Genomic DNA, 23,140 nt, shown 5'->3' on the forward strand with positions numbered 1-23,140 from the left:
GCGGGGCCTCACACCGGGCGAGGCGGGGCCGGCCGAGGGGCGGCCCCGGGAGGCGGAGGAGGCTCGGCGGTCATGCCCGCGCGGCGCAGCCGCCCCCGCCGGGCTTCGGCCCGTGCCCTGGCCCGCGCGAGCCGGGCGGAGGCGGCCTGGCGGGAGTTCGCCGCCTCCTTCACTCGCATCGGGATGGTGCCGCCGGCCGAGCCGGGGCTGGTGGCCGTGGAGGCGGCGGAGGGCACGGCCGTGCTGCTGCTGGAGCCGCGGCAGGTGAGCAGCGCCCACCGCGCGCTGAGCGCGCCGCGCCCCGCACCGCCTGACCGCCCGCTCTGTCCTGCAGGCGCTGACCTTCACCGGGAAGTGCCGCCTGCGCTGCCTCTATGGGGCCGTTCGCCTGCTGGGCTTCGCCGTGGCCTCGCACCACCCGGGACTGCCGGTCTTCTCGCCGGCCACGCACTGCGCGCTCAGCCTGGAGGCGCTGCCCGGCGCCCGCCCGCCCGCCGCCGCCCTCCGCCAGCTGCGCGCCGCCGCCCGCGCCGCCATGCGCTCGCACCGCGTCCGCCGCCGTGAGTGCGGGACGGGAGCGGGCGCGGGGCGCGGGCGGGCGCCATTTCACGGGCGGTGCGGGGAGCGGCCATTTTGTGCGCGGGGCGCTGCGCAGCGGGTGGGTGCCATTTCGCGGGCGGGCGCGGGGCTGAGAGTGATGATGGCGGCACTCGGCTCTTTCAGCGGCGCGGGTGAAGGTGATGGCTCGGTTCTCTCCCGACTGCGCCGTGGTGCTGCTGGAGCACTTGGACACGCCGGTGACGCGGTTCCTGCTGAGCCACCCGCCGCTGTCGCGGTTTTTCGAGCCCCAGGTGAGGCGGCGCGGTCGGTGCGTGCTGCGCCCTGTGCCGTCCCCGCACCGCCCATGCAGAGCCAGCGGCGGCCGCCCCTGTCGGCGCTAGGCCGTGGCCTCACACAGCCCGTGCTGAGCGCTCACCCTCTCGCCTAGAAAAAGGAGGAGTCAACCTTCACTCCAGAGCACGCGGTCCTGGCGTCCGTGGGCATCGTGAAGTGCAGCCCCGACTGCGGGCTGCAGGTGTCGGAGACCATGTGCCTGGCGCTGGAGGAGCTGATCCAGGCCTGCTGTGGTGAGTGCAGGCATTTGGCCATATTGCGGCTTTGGTAGCCGGAAAAGAAGAAAATTCCTGAGGCTTTTCATGAGTTAAAGTTGAGAGAGTGCCCTGACCGAAATATGTGTGCCAAAATGATGAAGTTAGGGAGGAGTATTCAACCGACCACTTGTATCTGTGAAGAGCACGGAGGAGGGATTGAATCAATCATGCTGATTGAGGGTCGAATTTTTCTTTATGAAGAACGTGCATCTGGAGCTTAGGCATTGCCTAGGGTGGGTCAGTGACACCAGCATCAGTCCAGTTCACACTCTGCTTTTCTTTCTAGAGGAAGATGAAGGTGTCCCTGTGGTGCTGGTGTGTGGCCCAAAAAACACTGGGAAATCAACATTCAACAGATACCTAATTAACCTGTTACTGAATCGGTGAGTCTTTCCATATTCTGCAAGCCTTTAAGTGCTACATGAGGTTTAGGAGAAGGAAAAAAAAATAAAAACAAATGTTTGACAGGTCTCTCAGAAGAGCCATCAGAACTCAAAGGTGCATAGTTTTTAAACACAAACAGTAATTCCAAAAAACAGGTATTCTTGTCTTGAGTGATTTCAGAAAAGTTGCCTCCTGAACATTTCTGTTGAAATACTGTTAAATTGGAGTGTGTGAGCACACTGGGCACCAAGCAGTTTGGGTTCAGTAGGAGAGTTACAATGCTTAGAAATGCACCATGAATGTGGTTGAGGGAAGGAGGGATTTTATTAATGAATTTTAGCTTTGCAACCTGGAACAAAATCTGATTGGTCTTCCGATGTGTTCAGGCCATGTAGTTCTTTTGGGGGATGCTAGCACCCAGTCTCTCTCCCTGCAGCCTTCCTGTGGTGGAGTACATGGAGTGTGACATTGGCCAGACAGAATTCACTCCGCCCGGGTGCGTGTCCCTGAGCAGCGTCACGGAGCCAGTTCTGGGTATGTGTTCTGCTCCTTCTGTGGTTACAGAAACCTGTTCCGTTTCTGAAATGAACAGGGTGTTCTGGGCAGAGGCTCTGCTTCAGAGGAAGCTGCTGCCACAGCTGTCGGAGTTTCCTGGGGAGAGTAAACCAAGGGCTGTTCAAGATTTCTTGTAGGGACATTTAAGCTCCCTGGGTAAGGTGGAGCTGTTCTTCTGCTTTAAAGAAACATGATGTCGTAGAGGTGATAGTACATGCTAAGGTGTATCAAAGGGGATGTTCTGCCTTTCAGATCTGAAAGGTCTCCTTGGGAAAATCTGTGTCTGTAGATAAAACTTGAGAAATCCAAAGTGGATCTGCACAGATTGGGGCTGCTGTGATGAGTGTAAAAAACAGAATCGAAGAAACTGCTGGAGTTTGTAGTCATGCAGATTTGTATTACTGTCTAAAAGGATGTTGTCAGGCTGGTTTACTGTTTAACCAGTTTGTCATACACTGTTCTTTAAAGATTTGCAAGTGTGTAAGCAGTGATTTCAAACAAAAAGCCACACCCAGTATTAACCCGAAACAAACAAAACTTCCCAGCCTGCAAGTGACCAACCAGTTTCCCCTACTTGCCGGCTGTGCAAGGACAACTGGCATGTGGGAGGAGTGTGGATTATTTCAGGAGAGGAGGCATGTGGGTGCTCAAGGATGGGAATGTTTTGGTTTGTCCTGGGGAAGGCACTGGATGTTTGGTGCTCTCTTTGCCAGGTCCCCCCTTCACTCACCAGCAGATGCCCAGTAAGATGGTGTATTATGGGCAGACCAGCTGTGAGCAGGACACAGAGAGGTACCTTGATGTTGTGAAATACGTATTCAGCTACTACAAGAAGGAAGTGCCTCTAATCATCAACACCATGGGCTGGGTGAAAGGTAAACGGGGTCAATCTGCTCTGGAGAGGTGTGGGAGGGAGGTAACGGTGGCACAGCACCACGTGGAACAACAATTCACAGCATGTCCACCCTGAGCTAACACTGCTGTGCCACCTGTTGCAGTAGTAGCAGCAGTTGTGTGTTTGCTGTGCTCCTGAAGGTGAAGGGCTGCTGCTCCTCATTGATCTCATCCGGCTGTTGTCACCCAGCCACATTGTTCAGATGGACATGTGTGACTCGAAGGTCATGCCCCCGCTGACGTCTGAGCACATCCACTTCAGCGCCGGGCTGCACACCAAGGGCAAGCAGCAGTCCAAGTGCAAGCAGCTGGGAGTGGGCAGCATGGAGAGCTGGAAGTGCCCTGAAGGGGAGGACGTGTCAGCTCCACAGCACAAGCTGCTCTATGTCCACCCAGAGTTCCCTCGGGCAGGGGTGGCAGGTGAAGTGTAAGTAGGATGTTGAGTGCTCTGTGAGGTCTGAACAGAAGAACCACACATTGTCCTTGACACGGGGCTGTTCTTGCAGGCGAGTGCACAGCAGCATCCTGCGTGACATGTCCATCCTGGGATACCTGGGGCACCTGCAAAGCCCGGACATTGGGGCAGTGCTCCCTCTGCACAGCCTGGTGCCATATCAGGTAAAGGAGCTTTTTGCTATGGGGAATGTGCACAGAGCCCAGCTTGAAGTGATGGGCAATTCTGTTCCTACTGCATACGTTTCTCAGGAGAGGGACAAACACTGTATTCAGGGTTCCTGAAAGCCAGGCTTCTGTCAAGCTGCTGGCATGGCACGTGTGTGCTCTGTGTCCTGCATGTGCCCCTGCCATAGTGCCAGTGTGTAGGTGTGGTGTGGGAGTGTGCAGCATCTTATCTCTGAACTCCAACTCAATCCATGTGGAGCTGATGAGCACTTTTCTCTCTTCTCTTTCCCCCTCAGGTACCTTTCAACGCTGTTGCACTCAGGGTTATTCACACAGATGTTGCTCCCAGCAACATCATGTACGCGGTGAACGCCAGCTGGGTCGGGCTCTGCTGCATTCCCGAGGAGGTGCGGTGCCAGAGCGAGGGGCCAGTGCTGCTGACACAGACACCAATCTGTGACTGCCTGGGCTTTGGTGAGCACACCTGGAGCTCTGCTCTCACCTGCTGTGTTTAGGCAGGCAGCTTGCATAGTGATGGAGTTACCTACTCTTTTAAAAGCAGCTGAGAAATGGGATGAGTGGGGTGTATTTGCTGCTGTCAGAGACTGTATTGCAGTCCTTGGACTTTGGTTAACAGGTGGGAAGAGCTGTGGGGAATGTCCTTGAACGGTGCCACTCGGAGCTTCTCTCAGAACTCCACAGTGACTCACTTTCCAGTACACGTTCTCGGAAGCACGTTCCGTGTAGCTTTTGCAGAATTCCAATAGTTGTCTCAGTTTCCTTGTGACTTAAATTAATGTTACAGTTTGAACTTCAGTGCTCAAGGATGTGATAGTGAGCAGGGATACCTAGTGACTGAGCTTTGCATGTGGGTTTTTGTTTTTTTTTTTTTTAGGAATTGTCCGAGGAGTCGATATGGAAAAGAAGCTTTACCACATCCTGACACCAGTGCCTCCAGTGAATCTGAGACTAGTGAATTGTCTGCTCCTAGGGAACATCGCCATCCCTAACTGTGTGCTTGTGGGCCAGGTAGGTAGGAGCTCACAGGAGGGGTGGGAGTTGGCTGAGCTGCAACTGGCTGGCAGGTTTTCCATTTTCTTATTCCTGAGGCTGATGCGTGCTGGGAGATGCCTGGGCATCAGCAGATGGTTATCTCTCTGTGAAATTGTCCTTAAGCACAGAAACCTTGGGAGAACAAAATGTTGTGCTCATGTTTCAGATGCCAAAGTGGGGTTTGGTGATTGCTGAGTCCTTCCCACTCGGCCCTGTCAGCCTGGGGAGGGATGTGCCTTCCCCAGGTGCAAGTTCTTAAAGTTATTTCTGGTTTATTTTTTCCATTTTGCAGCAAGGAATTGAGGGAGAGATCCCCTACGTCACATCTGATTACAACTACAGTATCATGGGCTCAGGGAAACTGAGGAAGAGGAAGCAGCATTTGAAGAGAAGATTTGAGTGTGATTACCCTTGAATCCTCAGGGTGCTCAGCCAGGGTTTGTTCATGTGGGACCTCAGGTGGTTGCAGGAGCCCTGGGTGCTGCAGAGGCCCTGGGCAGGTACATGCTACAGCGGGGCCAGTTTTGATAATGTTTTGTATGTTCAGTTTGTATTTTTGGTGTTTTGTAATAAATATCTATGGTAAACACTGGCCTGGTTTGGATCTTTTTCTTGGCTGAGGCTGACACAGCCAGGAGCAACTGCCAGTGAATCCACAGTGCCCTGAGCAGAACTTGACTGTCCCCTGGGTTTGGGGAAGGGCCCATGCTGGGGTTCTGGCACTGTGGGTGACCCATGGCTCTGGGTGTCCTGCTGGAACATGGGAGGATCTTTATTTATTTTTCTTCCCAGCCCTTTGTCAATTAACACTTTGCTGCCAAGGGAAGCTGGAGGTGGTGGGAGTCACACAGGGCTGAGTGAGTGCCTCAAGCCAAGTTGAGGACATTTTTGGAAAAAACTATTCTTTATGGGTAATACCAGCATGCTGGGCTCTCCCCAGATCTGTGACTGCAAAAGTAACCTGGCTTCTAACAGCAGCTTCTGCAAAATGAGGCATGGCTCTGCCTCAGCCCAGCCCTGGAGTCTGCAGCCCCCTGAGCCCAGAGCCTGTTCACATCCCCTGGGCCAGGTCTGTGGAGGAAGGAGGGAAGCAAGGAAAGGGGGAGTGTGGTGCACTTGGGGCCAGAGCTTTTTGGCTGGTGGCTGCTGTGGGTGTGAGTAATCTGCAAAACTGCTTTTATCTGGTTTGGGAAGAGATTTCCTAGAACTCCAGGAGCGAGCAGCTGTAAACAAACAAACAAACTGGGATGAGAGGTGAGGAGGAGACAGAGCTGGAGAAGAGCTGCAAGGGCCTGTGCAGTGTTGCAGCCTTGTAAAGAGTTAAACTTAATCCAAGCCTAATTATCCCCGTATGGCTGGGTCTGGCAGCAAAGGGAGAAGTTGGCCAGCACTGTGGCCTCAACAGTGGCTAAAATAAATAAAGGGGCCGTGGTGCAGCAGGGGAAGCATCCCAGGCTGGATGAGATGGGAGTTCAAGTCACGAGGGAGTGGGTGGAAAAAGCTTCAGGAAAAGTGAGGTAGGCAAAGGGTGTGGGAGAAATGCCCAACACTAAAAGCACCGTGGCCAAGCATCCCCCTCGATGTCACCTGCAGCCAGCATCCACCTCACCTGCCTGAGGGCAATGGATCCCGGGGTGGCTCCATCCCTTGGAGCCAGGGGATAAGTGAGTAACCTGTGTGCTGAGCTGCAAGCTTGGTTTGGGGCATTTCGGGGGGGAGGTGGTACAAGGTGCCAGTGCCTGCTGGGGCACGGAGGTGGATGCTGCATCCTCAGGAAAGGGGAACCTCACTGACTGCTCATGCTCCCTGAGGGGAGGGAGGGAGAACAGGGAGGCTGAGGTTTTGGAGCATAAACCCTGGTGAAGCATTCCACCTACAAGAACACTGTTCTGTGATCAATGGGAAATCTGTGACAGCACTTAAAATATTAAGGATGCACTAAATCAAGCAGGATTAATTTTGCAATACTTTGGCATCTGTTATCTTTGTAGCAGCGATTTATGATGGAATTTCTGGCAAAGGGTGCCTAGAAGCAACAAAACTCTGAGAAGCACCTGGTGCCTCTGGGAGGAGATGCTGTGATGAATTTGGAGGCTGGGATGGTCTTGGCCTTACAGTTTTGCATGGGGCAGCATGAAGGTGCCATCTTTTGTTATCTTTGTGGGGTTTAAGCCCTATCTGGTGCTTTCTTGAATTAGCAGGAGGAAAATCCCCCTGAATATCAGTTTTCCCTCTGCAGGCTGGGGGCCCCCGTGTGCCCACGGCTGCAGGGATACAACCGGAGCTCGGGGTGGCGCATTCCTGCCCCCTCAAAAGCCGGCCGGACGGCAGAGCCGCCAAACAGCCCCCTTCTTAATGCTGATTCTTTCCATCACAAGCACGTCTTGTCTCCGTGGCCGAATGTCTTCCATAGACGGTGGAAAGTGAAATTTGTGCAATGTCTGTAGGAGGCTGAAGAAAGGCCCTTTGTGCGCCCCCCGCGCGGGCGCTGGGCAGCCTCCAGCAGCACCCTCGGCCGCCCCGCGGCTCCCGCCGGCGGCGTCAATGCACCGCTTGTCCAGAGACCGGGACCCACTCTTAAAGCCAGAGCCGGTCTCCCTCCGTTAGTCCCACCGGTGGCCCCGTCGGGGCGGGCTCGGCTGCGGGGGGCCCCCGGCCGCAAGCCTGGGATGTTTCTGTACTGGAGGAAGCGGGGTGCCTACGAGCTGGAGGCTTTGCCGCCCGGCCTGGCGGGGCTGGAGTACGGGGCAGTGGAGCGCTTCTCCTGGAGCTCCAGCCTGGATGTCAGCGAGGAGCTCGGGGGTAGGTGGCTGGGGGGGCTTTGGGCAACCAGCAGGCTGTGGCTGAGCGCGGCCCCCAAAGCCTCCGGCCCTGGTGAGGAGGGTGAGGGGTTGGGAGAAGCTGCTGGTGCGGCCGGGATGCCGTGGGAATGCTGCAGGTGCAGCTGGGGAGCGCTCAGCAAACTGCCCGTGCCACCGGCGCCGCTCCCCCCGGACGTTTGAAGCAGCCGGCTGCCGCTGCCGTGCTCTCTGCAGCAAGGACGATCCGGTTTCAAAACTCGTTTGCCGTCACCGGGAGCGCCGGCTGTGATAGCATAGCCGGCAGCAGGAGAAGGAGGAGGTGACCGGGCGGGGAGGAGAGGAGCTGATGGGGACAGGATCTCTCCTGCAGCCCTCGAAGTGTCTGGTGGGGACCCGGACACGCTCCTGCCCCTGCCCCAAAGCGGGGCTCCCTGCAGGAGCTCCCAGCCCGCGTGTCCCAGCCCTGGTGCATGAGTGACCCGCGGGCAGGGTCGGATTTTGGGAGCGGCCACGCGGCTCTGGCCGTGCTGCGGGGCTGATCCCTGGCACCGCCGGCCGCTTCGGCCAGCCTCTAGTTTTTGGTGAGTTTGGGAAACTTTCCCTTGGGTGCATGAAAGAATTTCTTATTTGTTTCCGTTATTATTCCCGATAGGTCAAGTGAAACGGCAGCGGCGGGGGGCGGGGGCCGGCCCAGCTCGGCGGGCGCTGCGGGGCGGCCGCGGGGACAGAGGCCTCATTGTGCTCCTGCCGTGGGGGCAGCGCCCGGCCCCGGCTCCCGGCCCGGCTCCTAACCCGGCTCCCGGCCCGGCTCCCAACCCGGCTCTCAGCCTGGTTCCTAGCCCGGCTCCCGGCCCGGCTCCCAGCCCGGCTCCCAGCCCGGTTCCTAGCCCGGCTCCCGGCCCGGCTCCTCACCCGGCTCCCAGCCCGGTTCCTAGCCCGGCTCCCAGCCCGGCTCCTAACCCGGCTCTCAGCCCGGTTCCTAGCCCGGCTCCTAACCCGGCTCCCAGCCCGGTTCCTAGCCCGGCTCCCAGCCTGGCTTCTAACCCGGCTCCCGGCCCTACTCCCGTACGGCAACGAGCTGAGCCCTGCCCGGCTACTCCTGCATCCAGCAGTGTCCATGGTGCCACAGCAGCCTCGGGATCGCCTCCCAGATGGGAGCTTGGGCAACCAGCACCATCCCGAGTTGCTTCCCCCTCTCCAGGCAGAAGCAGCATTTTTTTTCAGCGCTGCCTCAAAAAGCAGACTGTTTTATCCCGCAGACTGAACCCCGGCCTTGGCCGCGGTCTCGCTCGGCTCGGCGTGGATGCTGTTTTTGTTGGCAGGAAGGATGCGGGAGATGGAAGCGGTGCGGCGGGGAAGTCCCTGTGCCGCTGGGCTGGTGTAATAGCCGTGCCACCAGGCAGAGCCGTGCCATTGTGGCAGAGCCGTGCCACCTGGTAGAGCCGTGCCATTGGCAGAGCCGTGCCACCTGGTAGAGCCGTGCCATGGTGGCAGAGCCGTGCCATCTGGCCTCTCCGCATCCCCGGCAGCAGCTTCCCGACGGTGCATCCCTGCCTGCAGCAGGGCTGTCCAGCCAGAGGGTGTCTGTACTGCTCGTTTGCCGCTGCGAGCAGCCCCGAGTCTGTTATTTTTAAACGATTAGGTTCGACACATAACAAAAGCCTTCAAAATAGGATTTGTCCCTAAGGCCGATTTAACTGTCAAAGCTTAAAGTGGCTCCTAAGCCTCGTTGGGGGCTGACAGCGGCAGATTTAGTGCTGCTGCTGCAGCCCCACGCTGTGCCAGCCCAAGGGGAGCTGGGGCAGGTCCGTGTCCTCATCCTGTACCCTGGGGTGCTGAGCAGGAGGTGCCGGATTCTGTCCCCGTGGCATCGCTGGCTCTCGGGGCTTCATTCCCCTGGATGAGCTGTGGGGCGGGCTGAGCCCGAGCGCTTTGCCGAGCTCTGAAACCCGGGATTCCCGGTGTGGGGGCCTCAGCACTGCACCCAGGCAGTGACCCTGCTCTCTCCACAGCCGAGCCGTGCCCAGAAGAGGAGACAGCGCTGCACTGCCAGAATCCCGACTGCGCTGGAGAGAGGAGGGCGGCCAAGGTGGGTCCTGCGGGGAGGGGGCAGCTGCTGCCAGGGGTCTTGGGGGCGAGAAGGGGCAGCGGACGGCTCTGCCCAACCCGTCGCTCCCTGAAGGGCCCCTGCCCTGGTCGGCAGCCTTGGCCTGCCGTGCATTCCCCGCTGGTGTCCGGGTCCTGCTGGCATTTAACGGCACAGCGGCGGTTTACGCCTTTCCCCGAGCTGCCGTGATTTGGGCTAATCCGCTCCAGCCCGTCTGTTCTCCGCTCGCTAACGTGAAACCAGGGCAGATTTAGGATCCTTTCTCTCCCTCCGGCCGTACGGAGCAGGGCCGGACCCACCCCGGCTCGCAGCGCGGGGCCGCGGGCGGTGTCCCCGGCGCAGCAGGCAGCACGGCACCGGGGGTGTGCCGGTGCTCTGTTTGCACGGCGGGCTGGCAGGGCCGCTGCTGCTGGGGCACACGTGGCACTGGGCTGCAGCTGCCCAGGAGCGCGGCTGGCACTGCCGGGAGCGACTGAGGCCACCCCGCCGCTGTCACCCGAGCCCTGATGGGGCCTGGCAGGTAGCGGGAAGGGTGGGCAGGGGGAGCTGGTCGGGCTGGGGGCTCATCCTGCCGTGCCACGGTGCGGGATCGTGATCCCCCCTCGCTTTGTGAGGCGCCTGCTGAGGGACGTGTGCCGGGAGTTCCGTGGGGCTGGGATCAGGAGCTGATCCCGGGGTGGGCAGGGGGGTTTGGCCATCCCGCCTGGCCCCTCCTGTGGGGCTGAGCCCAGGGATGAGCTGCTGGCACAGGGGGGATGAGGAGCCCCCTGTGCATCCCTCTGGGGCGGCTGCCAGGCCTCCCAGGGGATCTCAGTGAATGGGTGCCAGCTGTGGGCACTGCCTGCAGCCTGCGGCCATATTCCCACTTGCAGGTGTCTGTGACCGTGTTCACAGGGGCCTTAGGATGAGGGAAGAGATGAGGATCTGACTCCATGTTTCAGAAGGCTTGATTTATTATTTTATTATATATGTTATGTTAAAACTATACAAAGAGAATAGAAGAAAGGATTTCATCAGAAGGCTAGCTAAGAGTAGAAAAAGAAGGAATGAATAACAAAGGCTTGTGTCTGGGACAGAGAGTCCGAGCTAGCTGACTGTGATTGGCCATTAATTAGAAACAGCTACATGAGACTAATCACAGATCTACTTGTTGCATTCCACAGCAGCAGATAACCATCGTTTACATTTTGTTCTTGAGGCCTCTCAGCTTCTCAGGAGGAAAAATCCTAAGGAAAGGATTTTTCACACAATGTGCTTGCGACAGGTGCCACGATGGCCACGCTGTGGGGCACACGGTGGCAGCGGAGGAGGGCTGAAGGTACAGGGTGTGCTGAGGCCGTGTCGAGGCCCGCGACGGGGCACCGGTGGATGGATGGCAGGGGGTGCTGCAGGGGGAGCCGCGGCCCCTCGGAGAGAGCGCGGGTGGTGGGAGCGCGTCAGCGCTGACCTCAGCAGCGCCGGGAGGAAGGAGGGCAGGAAGTGGGGGCGGCTGGAGCTGCACAGGCGCTTCCTCCCCGCAGCAGCAGCGCGGAGCTCTGCAGGCAAGCCCGGGCAGGGCCGCCTCCTCCCCGCACCCTCGCACCCTCCGCGGGCAGGGTGGCGCTGGGGGTCCCACACGGGGATGGGGATGTGTCAGCGGTGCAGTGGGCGGCGGCACCACCGTCCCCAGGAGCGGGGCCAGAAGGAGCCCCAGTGAGGAGGGCACTGGCCAGAGAACACAGGCAGTGCACTGTGCTGGGGGCCTGGCCGGGGGTTTAAAAATAACCCGCTGTGAATGTCTGGAGGGGCTGGGGCCGCGGCCGTGGCCGCACACAATCGGAGGAAACCCGCCGGCTTGGAGCATTGTTTGCCTGCAGACGCTCGCTTCCTCCGTCCTGCCGCGGGGACACGGCTCTCGTCAGCACAAAGGGGCTGGGGATGCCAGGGCGGCCTCCCGGGTCTCTGCTGAGGTGCTGGTGCCACGGTGCAGGTGGCTGTCTGTCCCGCAGCTCCTTGGCCAGGCCTCAGCATGTGCAGGTGTCCCAGGGTCTCTGCTCATTGCGGTGGAGCAGGGCGGGGCTCTGTGGGGCAGAACCCCCCGTGTCATTGTCATCACCCACTTACAGCACCCGCTGCCACACGGCCGTGTCCTGGTCATGCTGCTTTCCCCGTGCCCGCTCTGCGTTCAGCATTCCCTGTGAACAATGTGGTGGCAGAGGGTGCCCTGCTGCTCGTGGCGCTGCCCATCCCTCCTGTGAACACACCACAGCGGGCAGGCCCTGCCTGATGGACACATGTCCCCGCAGGAATGCCACCACGCCGAGTGCCGGCAGCTGAGCCCCAGCGGCCCCCTCAGCCTGTGTGAGCTCTGCGATGGCCGCCTCCATGGCGCCATGCACTTCGATGGCCACATCCGCTTCGACCTGTCCCCGCAAGGTGAGCCCGAGCCAGCTGTGCCACCGCTGCCCCCGCGGCTGTGGGATGGGATGGGAGTGATGGAGTGCACTTGGGGCTGGTGCAGCTCAGGGATGGGATGGGAGTGATGGAGCGCACTTGGGGCTGGTGCAGCTCAGAGATGGGATGGGAGTGATGGAGCGCACTTGGGGCTGGTGCAGCTCAGGGATGGGATGGGAGTGATGGAGCGCACTTGGGGCTGGTGCAGCTCAGGGATGGGATGGGACTGATGGAGCGCACTTGGGGCTGGTGCAGCTCTGGGATGGGAGTGGGGTGCAGCAAGAGCCAACACGGGGCTGGGGGAGCTGTCACAGCCCAGCTCGATGCCCCTTTGCAGGCTCCATCCTGGCCCGCAACATGTCCACGCGTTCGTGCCCCCCGCGCACCAGCCCTGCCTCTGACGTGGAGGAGGAGGAGGAGGGTCCGGCAGAGAGCAGAGGGTGAGCCCCCAGCCCCGCACAGCCCGTGGGCAGCCCCAACCCGTGGCACCCCCGTCACCCTGCCCTCCCTGTGCCCGCAGGGAGCGCAGGAGCTCAGCGCTGAAGCTGCCCAAGAAGAAGGCTTGGCGCAGACACACGGACGTAAGGCACCGGCTCCTCTCCCTGGGGAACCCAGCAGGGCAGCAGGATGGCCCTGGTGGGAGGGAGGGAGGGACCCCCGGGCAAGCAGCTGCCCCCTGCCCCCAGGACCCCAGCAAGGAGTGCTTCACCTTGAAGTTTGACCTCAGCATCGACATCGAGGCAGAGATCGTGCCAGCTGTGAAGAAGAAGTCGCTAGGGTGCGTCTGCTGGGGACAGGACAAGGGACAATGTGGGGACAGATGCAGAGACAAATGTGGGGCTCGTGTCCTGCAGGGAAGTGCTGCTGCCAGTCTTTGAGAGGAAGGCCATTGAGCTGGGCAAGGTGGACATCTACCTGGACCAGTCGCACACGCCGCTGTCGCTGCAGTTCGAGGCATTTCGCTTCGGGGGACACTACCTGAGGGTGAAAGGTGCTGAGGGGGCCCCGAGGGAGGCCTGGCTGCTCCAGAGCTCCCAGGGAACACTGACAAGGTGATGCTCCCACAGCCAAGCCCGGGGATGAGCTGAAGGTGGAGCAGGCAGTGCGAGATGCCCGGTCGGCCAGCCTGCCCATCCTGCACCCTACCAGCAGCGCTGCATTCCTTGGGCCGGTGCTGGAGCCTCTGCCAGGACGCCGGGAGGGCACTGAGAGCCTGGTGAGTGCCAGTGCTGGCTCTGGGAAGGGAGGAATTTGGGATGGCATGACAGAATGTGTGATCCCCCCATAGCCATTCTTTCTGGTGAAGAGAGATCATGTACAGTGTGGGTTGAAGATCCCCCTGGAGTCCCCAAGATCCACTTTTTCTCCTGGCTGTGCTGTGCTGTGCTGGCTCCACCATGGCGGTCTAGCAGCTCAAGCAGCAGCACCAGCCCTTTGGCTGTGCCAGGTGTAGGCTGGCACCAAGGCAAAGGCAAACAGGAGCCCTGGGGGCCCCAGTGTTTGCTGCCACTCGGTGCCACCCCAGCTCTGGGACTCACCCCGGCCCTGGGACTCGCCCTGGCCACCAGCCCTCCCTCCTCTCAGCTGCTGGCAGCTGCTGAGCACAGCAGCTCTGTCCTGCCCCATGGACCCTGGCCCCAGATAGGGCGTGGGACCGGGCTGGGCGCCGCTCCCATGGGAGCAGGGCGCCCGGCCTGAAGGGAGAAGCTCTGCAGGGTCCCGCCAGGGGGACAGGGTGCTTGGTGCTGTGCCAGCAGGCCCTGAGGGCGGCAACCTGGCTGCCTGGCCAGGGCTAGTGGCCACCCGTGTCCGGCACTACGACGCCTGGCTGCAGGACCGGCAAGGCTCCAGCAGGGCCAGGGGACAAGAGGGCAACCAGGCACCTCTATGGAGGTCTTGGTCCCTATCTCCTTCCTGGGGGCAGGCGGGTCCCAAGTGGCCCCGAGGCGATGGGGCTGGGGACAGCCGGGGCGTCTGGAGAAGCGACAGCGCGGTGAGTAATGGCAAAGGTGCCCGTGGCAGCTCTTCCCGCCTGGCCCTGCGGACGTGGCGGGGCAGTGGCAGCAGCATGCCGCTTCCCAGGGCTGGGTGGCAGGCAGGGAGCCCCGATCCTGCTGCGTTTTGTGCCCCGGCCGCATCCCGGGGACGCGCAGGGAGCAGCCGCTGCAGCGCTGCCCGGGGCGGCGGGAGCAGCTTGGCCGTGACCCAGCTCTTGCGACCAGCCGGGGGGCTTTGATCTCCGCCGGTGAATTGTTCAGCTCTGGTAGCTTATCTGCCGAGGAGGGAAATTAGGTTTTCGGCGCTGGCCCCACCTCCTTTTGTTTCGGAGGAGCTCGGCCACAGCCTGCCCGGCCCCGGCTCTGCGGTCCGAGCCGGGAGTGCGGCTGGACGGACGGCCCGGGCGGGTGCTGCGACCCTCGGGATGCCCTGAGCCCCCCCCGCTGCCGGGGCCGCTTGTCCATGGCCGGCCGGGCTTGGCCGGGCAGCACCCGGGGCCCTCCGTCCCCGGGGCCCTGCACCCCCGGGATGCAGGTAGGCAGGTCAGTGCGGGCAGGGGAGCTTGGCCGGGGGACCCCACTGCCCGGGGTGTCCGTCTGTCCCACGGTGCTCGAGGTCAGCCAGGCCGCTGTCCCCATGCTGCCCGCAGCGCTGGCACTGACCCTGGGGACGCTGCCTGTCCTCATTGCAGGCTCCGGGACGGCGGAGGAAGAACATAACAGAGTTCCTGGGGGACAGCAGCATCCCCAGCCCCGAGCCAGCCCTGCACAGCAGCAGCTCTCTGCCCACCAATGGCACTGACACCTGGAAGAACCGCGCTGCCAGTCGCTTCAGCGGCTTCTTTGGCTCCGGGACCAGCGCGGGCTCCTTCGGGCGGGTAGGTGGGATGCAGGCAGGGGAGGGGTGTGGGGACTGCCTGTGGCTCTGCTGGGGACATGGCATGGGTCCCCCCGGGGCTCAAGACCTTCATTTCACAGGCAGGGTGAGGTGGTCCATGGGACATGCCCGCTGGCCTCCAACCAGTTCTGTGCCCTGCTTTTGTCCAGGAGACAGAGAAGCTGGAGCAGCTGGTGAACAGGCTGCACGCCTACAGCACCTTCGGGCTGCCCAAGCTGCCGCCCCAGCTCCGCTTCGACCGCGACTCCTGGGAGGAGGATGGGGACGAGGCTGGGCTGGCGCTGGAGGACAGCTGGCAGCAGATCATCCAGGGCACAGAGGTAGGGACAGTGCCTGGGGAGCCTCAGGGGCTGTGCCCAGGCCCTGGCACGGCGCTGACGCTCAGCCTGGCAGGTCCTGTCGCGCCGGCAGTGCCACCAGCAGGAAGCCATCTGGGAGCTGCTGCACACAGAGGCCACCTACATCCGGAACCTCAAAGTCATCACTGATGTGAGTCTTGGCACATGTGCTGGGGCTGGGGGCTGTGGCTGCAGCTCACTGCCTCTCCATTCCCTCCCCACAGCTCTTTCTGTCCTGCCTGGTGAACCTGCAGGAGTCAGGGCTGCTGTCTGAGGTGAGTGGAGGGGGCTGCATTGGACAGGGTGTTCATGGATGGATCCTCAGCCTCGCCATGCTGCAGGGTGGAGGTGCCACTCCCCAGCACTGCCCACCTCGCCCCCACAGGTGGATGCCGAGCGGCTCTTCAGCAACATTGGGGAGATCATCCGGCTGCACTGCAAGCTGTGGCGCAGCGTCATGGCCCCAGTGCTGGCCAAGGCGCGGCGGACTGGAGCACTGCTCGACCCCATTGACTTCCTCGATGGCTTCAAGATGGTGAGTGGGGATGCCATGCCGCAGCGGGCAGCCATGCCGTGCCTTGTGCTGCATGGTGACCACCTCGTGTCCCCCAGTTCGGGTCCCTCTTCAAGCCCTACGTGCGGTATTGCATGGAGGAGGAGGGCTGCATGGAGTACATGCGGACCCTGCTGCGGGACAGCGAGCTCTTCCGCACCTACGTGACGGTAAGGGGAGGCTGGGCTGGGGCTGGGGCAGGGCTGGGGCCGTGCTGGTGCTAATGCCTGGGTGCCACAGTGGGCTGAGAAGCAGGAGCAGTGCAGCCGCCTGAAGCTGAGCGACATGCTGGTGAAACCTCACCAGCGCCTCACCAAGTACCCGCTGCTCCTCAAGTCCATCCTGAAGAAGACGGATGATCCACGTGCCCGTGATGCCATCACCACTATGGTAAGGGATCAGGGGTGGGGGGCAGCAGGGTTGGTGGCCCCTGGCCCCTCAAACCCACCAGCCCTCCTGGCACAGATCAGCTCCGTGGAGCGCTTCATCAACGACGTCAACTCGCGGATGCGCCAGCGGCAGGAGCGGCAGCGCCTGGATGCCATCCTCAGCAGGATTGATGCCTACGAGGTGGTGGAGGGCAGCACAGACGAGGTGGACAAGGTAGGCTGGACATGGTGGAGCTGCCATCTCATGCCATGGCACTCAATGCCACCCTCTGCCACTCTGCTGTTCCACCCTATGTCACTTCGTGCCAAGCCACCCCATGCTGCACCATGTTGTGTTACCCCATGCACCCCATGCTGACCCTGGGGGTTTCTGGCAGCTGCTTAAGGAGTTCCTGAGGCTGGACCTGACGGCCCCCATCCCCGGCACCTCCCCGGAGGACACCCGGCAGCTCCTGCTCGAGGGCAGCCTGAGGATGCGGGAAGGTAAAGACAGCAAGGTGAGGACTGCAGGGGACAGGGAGGGCTCAGCTCCAGCCCCTGCCCACCCACCCTCACTCACTGCACCGACTGGTGCCCATGGCTCCACTCTCACCCACAGATGGACGTCTACTGCTTCCTCTTCACCGACCTGTTCCTCATCACCAAGCCCTTCAAGAAGGCTGAGCGCACCAAGGTGATCCGGCAGCCCTTGCTGGTGGACAGAGTTGTTTGCCGGGAGCTCAGAGACCCAGGTGAGAGCACTGGGCGTAAGGGGGGCTACAGGGAGGTCCCTGGGCACTGCTGACAGCCCCTGCCCACAGGCTCCTTCCTCCTCATCTACCTGAACGAGCTGGGCAGCGCTGTGGCCGCCTACACCTTCCAGAGCAGCGGGCAGCTGTGCCGCAGCTGGGTCGAGGCAGTGCGCAATGCCCAGGTGAGGGCACACGGGCGGGTGGGGGACCCGTGGGTTCCCTGTGCACCCCCCATTCCTCACTATGACCCCCCCATCCCAGAACCTGCTGCAGAGGCTGCGGCAGCGCCGGCGCATGGAGGAGCGGGAGGAGGAGGACGAGGAGGATGAGGAGGATGATGGTGAGAGTGGCACTTCAGCTGCCAGTTCACCAACCATCCTACACCACAGCAGCGCCAGCCCGGACTCGCAGCAGTGGTAGGGAGCAGGAGGGAGGGACCTGCACACCCCCAGCCTGGCACAGGCCCCTCCTCACCTTCTTGCCTCCACAGCCCCTCCGACGGCTCCACCGAGACGCTCGCCATGGTGGCAGCAGAGGGTGGCGACGAGCTCTCCTCCCCAGACTGGGACGCAGGACCCTTCAGCTCCACCTCGGACGCCTCCTCTGTTGGCACCAGCACCTCCATCGGCACTGGCACCTCTGTGGAGACCCCCACCTCCACCGATACCCCCACGCAGGAGCTGCCTGCAGGGGCCCTGCCTGTTCCCCTGCCCCACGGCGCGGCCTCCCCTGGCAGCGGCTGCCGCTCGTCCTCCATCGACAGCGCCTATGGCACGCTGTCCCCTGCCTCGCTGCGGGACTTTGGCCAGCAGCCCGAGGGGGCGGCCGAGGAGGGGCAGGAGCCCTGCCCGGCCCCTCCCGCCCCACGGCCGGCCTCGCCCCGCCTGCGCCGCCGGACGCCCGTGCAGCTCCTGCCGTGCCCGGCCAGGGTGCTCAAGTCCAAGTCGGAGGCCAGCTTGCCCCAGCTCCTGTCCCCCACTTCCCCAGGCCCCCTAAGCCAAAGCCGCAGCCTCTCTGACCTCTGTGCTGGCTCCCCCCGGACTGGCCAAGAGCCCGCACCTCGGGCTGCCCCCGGCAGCAGCGGCAGCTCCACGTCGGAGCTCTCAGAGCCAGAGGGGCCGGCCGAGAGCCCGGCATCCCTCCCGGGGGAGCTCAGGCGCGACCCCCAGCCCCCTGCCCGCCGGACCCTGTCGGACCCGCAGGCGGCACAGCACCGCAAGCTGACTCTGGCGCAGCTGTACCGCATCCGGACCACGCTGCTGCTCAACTCCACGCTGACGGCCTCGTAAGCACAGGCTGCCTGCTCCTGGGGTGCCCCAGCCCTTGCAGGGGACCGAGTCCCAGTGCTGAAGGCATCTGTCCCCACTCTGTGTCTTGCAGGGAGGTCTGAGAGCCGCTGGCATGGAAAAGGACAGATGCACGGATGTACCAAGGAGCTTCTCCTGCTTCTAACCGTAGCGTAAAGCCGGGGCCGGGCAGAGCAGGCACCGGGAGGCCGCGCTGCTGGGGACATGGATGGGGATGCAGAGCAGTCCCCTTGGCGAGGACGTGTCCTGGGCACGGTGGTGCGGGGCTGGACATGGCACGTGGCTTGTGCTGAACCCCCTGTCCACAGACACGAGAGTTGTGGGGCAGGGGGCCCTGGGGCTGTGGGGGGCTGTGGGAGACTGAGGGTCAGCTCTTGCAGGCGAGGAAGGGGTGACGACGTCGGCAGTGGTGAGCGGGGAAGGTGCTGAGAGGGACGTGGTGCCGGTGGCACGGTGCTGTGGGCAGGGCAGGGAGGAGGCTGGGGCTGGGGGCAGGAGAGGATGGCGCGGGGCTGGGGCAGGTTTGCCCTGTGGGCTGGCAGTGGATGGCAGCACCTGGGACTGGAGTGTGGGAGACACGGTGGGACACGCACGGCGGCCGCAGCCCCGGCTGCCCCCCCATGCTAAGCTGCACTCCACGTCCCAGCTGAGCAATAAAACCAGCTGGTGCACGCTCATGTCTGCCTCTCCTTTCCTTTGGCTTCAGCAGCACCCAAGGCTGGGCATCACCTGGGTGGGTGCATGGTGGAGACAGACAAAAAGGGGATGGGACCAGTTCCAGCCTCCCGTTCTGGAGCTCGGGGTGGGGATGGAGCCCTGGGGTGGGGTCTGCACTGCTCCCCACGTCCCCTGCCACCCCTGCCACCCCCGCCAACGGAGGGAGGGCGGCGGCCGGGTCTGCAGCGAGGCTCTGCAGGTCCCTCCCGCGCCCAGCGCTCCCGTCATGTGGTTTCGTACCCCCTGGACTCATTTCCAAAAAAGCATTTCCTCCCTCTGCGGTTGGGCGTAAAAGCCTGTCTGGGGAGGGCTGGCGCTCACTCGCCGCGCGTCGCGTGCTGCTGACGGCAGCCGTGGGGTGCCGGGGCACCCTGCCCGGGCACGGAGCTGCCCCGACACCCCCCTGCACCTGCGCCGCTCCCCGCAGCGCCCCGGCATGACCCAGCCGCATCGGCCACAAGGATGAAGTGTTGCTGCCCTGGGGTGGCTTGGGTGAGTGCGGTGGCCTGGGGGGTCCCACGGAGCGCTGGCACCAATTGTGGGGTGTCCCACGGCTGTGGCAGTAGCGGGTCTGGAGGAGGGAGGGAGGAAGATGGATTAACCCCAGTGCCAAGCGTGCCAAAACCGCTTCCCCCTCTGGCTAACAGCCGGGGCTGGGCTGTGCCGCACCAAAACATTGGCGGTGTGGCCTGACCGCGGGGCCACCGGCCGTGAAATCCCGGCCACAGAGCGGATGCGGCCGCGGGAAGGGTGGGGTCAGTCCTGGGGCTACAGCAGGGCAGTGCCTGGGGAGTGGCTGTGCCCACAGACCGCGGGCAGCTGCCCTCGGGGCTCGGGTGCCAACCCCGGCACCGACAGCTGCGTTACGGGTGAGAGGCGCTGGCGCGGCGCCAGCGGAGGGCTGTCCCCAGCGCGGTGCCAGCCCCGTGCCCACCGGGCACCTGCTGGCCGCGCTGGGCACGGGCAGTGCCCGTCGGCGGGCGGGGTGCGCGGGCAGGGCCCCGCTGGGGACGGTCGTGCCTCGGCGGTGACTCAGATGTGCCGCTGCCAGCCGGGGCTGAGGCAGCGCCCGGATCTGCCGGCAGCGCTCCGCCAGCGGGGCGGCCCAGCGCGGTTTCCAGTCTGCCGGTGGCGGAGGGTTTAGTAGAAAATGATTCAACTGCCGTAATCGGGGCCATCACGGCTGGGAAATCCAGCCCCCAGCGAGGAATCCCCTGGCTCCCTGCCCACGCTGGCAGTGCCACGGCCCTCTCAGCCCCCGGCCCGGCTTGTGGAAGGGGTGTCAGCGTGGGCACCGCTCGCTGCACCCACCGGGGCTTCCAGGGGAGCAGGGCTGCCCTGCGGACGGCACCTGGCACCCCGCGGGGGAGCCGTGACCTACTTTGGGACGCGCGTAACGGGGCGCGATAGCATCGGGGAGAGCGTGAGCCAGGCACGGCTTCCTTTCGGGGAGGAAATCACCTCCTCTGTGAGGGAGATAAACCCCAGGAAAGTCAAAGCTGGCAGCGTTAACCCCTACGCGCCCGGCTACCGACAGCTCCCTGAGCCGGCGATCTCTGGCACCACCGTGTGCCTGACTCACTGGTCCCCATCCCTGGGGACATGGCAGGGTCCTGCCGAGCATCTCGGTGCCGCTCCCCACAGTGCCAGCATGGAAGCACCATTTGCAGAGCACGCGGGGGCACCTTGGCACCCCCCTGGGCACAGGCTGTGGCACAGTGGCCCCCGGCAGGAAATTGCTTGCTCGTGTACTGCGGAGAAAGCAGAGCACAGGGGCTGCCGCGGGGCATTCCCAGCCCTGGGGCAGCGCACCCACGCGGCTCTGGGGCGGAGGGCCGCGGCTTCAGCCGCTCAGCCTTGCGCAGGCACCGCTGTCCACACAGTTCAGGTATGGCTCTGGCTCTGATAGCCCAGCATGGGCTGGTGTGTGAGGGCTGTCCCCACAGGCTCCTGGAGCAACCCGTCTGCCTGCAGCCCTGCTCTCTCCCCGCTTGCAGGTGACCTTGGCAGCGCTGTGGCTGGCAGCCAGCGAATCGCAGCCCCCAGGGTGGCGGGACCGCGCCGTGCTGCGAGGGCGGCGGGTCCTGGTGCAGCCTCTCCTCCGCCTGAGGAGACACACGGACAGACGGCAGTGCCCTGACGGCATGAACTGGGTGGAGACTGCTCGTCAGTGCTGCCCTCAGTGTCCCGCAGGTGAGCGCTGCCCGGTCCCTGCGGCATGGCACAGCACACCCTGGCACAGCGGGTGCCTTGCTCAGGTGGCCGTGCTCCCTGTCACCCCACTGTCCCTGCAGGGACATTCCTGAGAGAGGCCTGCGTGTGTGATCCCTGTCCTGCCGGCACCTTCCGCACCCGGCCCAACACCCTCAGCGAGTGCGAGGCCTGCTACGAGTGTGACCAACACGGTGAGCTGGCACCACAACGCCCCGTGCTGTGCCATGCAGTGCTGTGCCATGCTGCTCACTGCCTGCTCTCTGCAGCTTTCCAGAGTGTGCTGAGCAACTGCTCGGCCACCAGCAACATCGCCTGTGGCTGTGAGCCCGGCCGATTCCGTGATTGCGTTGACACGCTGTGCACCGAGTTCTCTTGCAAGAAGTGCCAGACCTGCCCTGGACGGCTCATCCAGCGACCCTGTGAGTGCTGCCAGCTGCCCCACGGCACAGCCTGCCAGCTGTGCCACCTCTGGCTGTGCCACCCCGCCTCATTCCCACCCTTTCCCCAGGCTCAGAGTTGCAGGACGCACTTTGTGACAGCACCTGCCAGCCTGACTTCTACAAAGAGGGTGATGAATGCCGGCCATGTCACATGTAAGCATTGACCCTCCAGCCAGGGATGCATGTGGGGCTGTGGTGTGGCATAGCATGGCACAGCATGGCACAGCATGGCACCTATGGGTCCCATCTCCTTGCAGGCGCGCCGTGGACACGTGTGGCAATGAGTGCCAGCAAGTGTGCGGCAGCAACAACAACAAAGGTATGGGGACAATGGGGCCAGGGTTGGAGGTGTGCAGTCACCGTGCTGGCCAGCTGATGGGAATGCTCCTGCTCCTCCTTTCAGGCTCAGGTCTGGAGTACATCCTACTGGGACTCACCGGGCCTCTCTTCCTGGGTGCCCTGGCCATCTACCACAAGAGGAAGAGGCTCTGGCATGGGGGTGGTCCCCACCCCATGGCACAGGCCACCACCTCAATGCCCGGGGCTGCAGCCACACCATGGTACCAGTTCAACCCCTGGAGGTGGCACAACCCGTGCTGGACCCACCCATACTCCCCACAAGAGACAGGGCGAGGCACTGGCACAGCAAAGAAGAGCTTCCAACAGGAGGCGTTGCTGCGTGAGCCACCCAGTGAGGAAGGAAAGCCCTCCTCATCCCCAGAGCCCCGCGGTGCCTTGCTGCAGGGCAGCCAGCTCTACGCCGTCATCGACGTGGTGCCAGTGCGGCGCTGGAAGGAGTTCATGAGGATGCTGGAGCTGCGGGAGGCAGAGATTGAGCTGGTAGAGCTGGAGGTGGTGCACATCCGTGACCAGCAGTACGAGATGCTGAAGCGCTGGTGCCAGCAGACCAGTGCCACGCTGGACCAAGTCTTTGCCGCCCTGGAGCGCATGGAGCTGGCCGGCTGTGCTGAGGCACTGCGCCAGAGTCTGCCCGTGGGACCCTGACCCCAGCGCCAGCACCCTGGCACAGGGAGGGCCCGACACCTCCGCACCTCACTGGGCACCCAGCCACACCCCTAAGTATTGTTACTTATGCCGTGTAGACATTTTATGTCAGTTTTATGTCCCCTTCCCACCTGCCTGTTCCCCCTATTTATGTCCTCCTGCCCCCAGGGCCGGGGAGGACCCCATGCCCCAGCACATCGTCGGCTGCCCAGCCCCTCGCGGGACGAGCGGGCACCGAGCCCACCCGAACCCATGGGATAGTTCTCAAGGCTGCCCCTGCCGGGCGCTCCTTCCCCTCCCCAATAAAGTGGTGTGTTCTCCATCCGCCAGCCCTGACCCTTCTTCACGGGGCCGTGTCAGCGGGCACCGGGGCACTGCGGGCCCCAGCGCCGCCACCGGTGATGTGGCACCCACAGGTGACGGGGACTGTGGGTGCTGGCAGAGATGCGGGCAGTGTGGGTGTCGGGGTGCTTGTGGTGATGTTGGTGAGGGGGCACCGCTGTGGGCGAGCGTGGCGTGGCTGGGGGGTGCTGCGGGGAGCCCCAGGAAGGC

The 23,140-nt window shown here is 62.9% G+C and overlaps 3 protein-coding genes across 5 annotated transcripts; all 3 read left to right on the forward strand.

Annotated features, from left to right (window-relative positions):
* Positions 1-72: 72 nt before the first annotated feature.
* NOL9 (nucleolar protein 9) lies at positions 73-5,245 on the forward strand. Its single transcript, XM_058039239.1, has 12 exons — positions 73-264; positions 335-560; positions 724-851; positions 989-1,127; positions 1,438-1,534; positions 1,972-2,069; positions 2,804-2,965; positions 3,126-3,411; positions 3,491-3,602; positions 3,902-4,079; positions 4,501-4,634; positions 4,951-5,245. The coding sequence occupies exons 1-12, from the start codon at positions 73-75 to the stop codon at positions 5,071-5,073; spliced, it is 1,875 nt and encodes a 624-aa protein (XP_057895222.1). The 3' UTR covers positions 5,074-5,245.
* A 4,789-nt stretch (positions 5,246-10,034) lies between these two features.
* Positions 10,035-18,870, forward strand: PLEKHG5 (pleckstrin homology and RhoGEF domain containing G5). 3 transcript variants are annotated; one of them, XM_058039236.1, is made up of 21 exons: positions 10,035-10,086; positions 11,852-11,981; positions 12,337-12,439; positions 12,520-12,580; positions 12,686-12,777; positions 12,854-12,990; positions 13,067-13,215; positions 14,689-14,874; positions 15,044-15,214; positions 15,288-15,383; positions 15,457-15,507; positions 15,618-15,767; positions 15,845-15,955; positions 16,026-16,175; positions 16,251-16,388; positions 16,552-16,671; positions 16,773-16,905; positions 16,975-17,087; positions 17,167-17,321; positions 17,396-18,190; positions 18,286-18,870. In XM_058039236.1, exons 2-21 carry the CDS (start codon positions 11,939-11,941, stop codon positions 18,293-18,295), a joined length of 2,964 nt encoding a protein of 987 aa, XP_057895219.1. In that variant the 5' UTR covers positions 10,035-10,086; positions 11,852-11,938; the 3' UTR covers positions 18,296-18,870. The 3 variants fall into 3 exon arrangements, with proteins under 3 accessions (XP_057895219.1, XP_057895218.1, XP_057895221.1); XM_058039235.1 differs by lacking the exon at positions 10,035-10,086 and having other exon boundaries at positions 11,875-11,981; positions 15,306-15,383; XM_058039238.1 differs by lacking the exons at positions 10,035-10,086; positions 11,852-11,981; positions 12,337-12,439; ... (2 more) ...; positions 12,854-12,990; positions 13,067-13,215 and adding an exon at positions 14,386-14,531.
* Positions 18,871-19,121: 251 nt separating this feature from the next.
* TNFRSF25 (TNF receptor superfamily member 25) lies at positions 19,122-22,895 on the forward strand. The gene is made up of 7 exons (XM_058039395.1): positions 19,122-19,421; positions 20,927-21,122; positions 21,224-21,334; positions 21,410-21,562; positions 21,652-21,736; positions 21,841-21,902; positions 21,987-22,895. Exons 1-7 carry the CDS (start codon positions 19,392-19,394, stop codon positions 22,586-22,588), a joined length of 1,239 nt encoding a protein of 412 aa, XP_057895378.1. The 5' UTR covers positions 19,122-19,391; the 3' UTR covers positions 22,589-22,895.
* Positions 22,896-23,140: the final 245 nt, after the last annotated feature.

This window comes from Melospiza georgiana, chromosome 22 (genome assembly GCF_028018845.1).
Source record: "Melospiza georgiana isolate bMelGeo1 chromosome 22, bMelGeo1.pri, whole genome shotgun sequence".
In the NCBI taxonomy this organism is placed as follows: domain Eukaryota; kingdom Metazoa; phylum Chordata; class Aves; order Passeriformes; family Passerellidae; genus Melospiza; species Melospiza georgiana.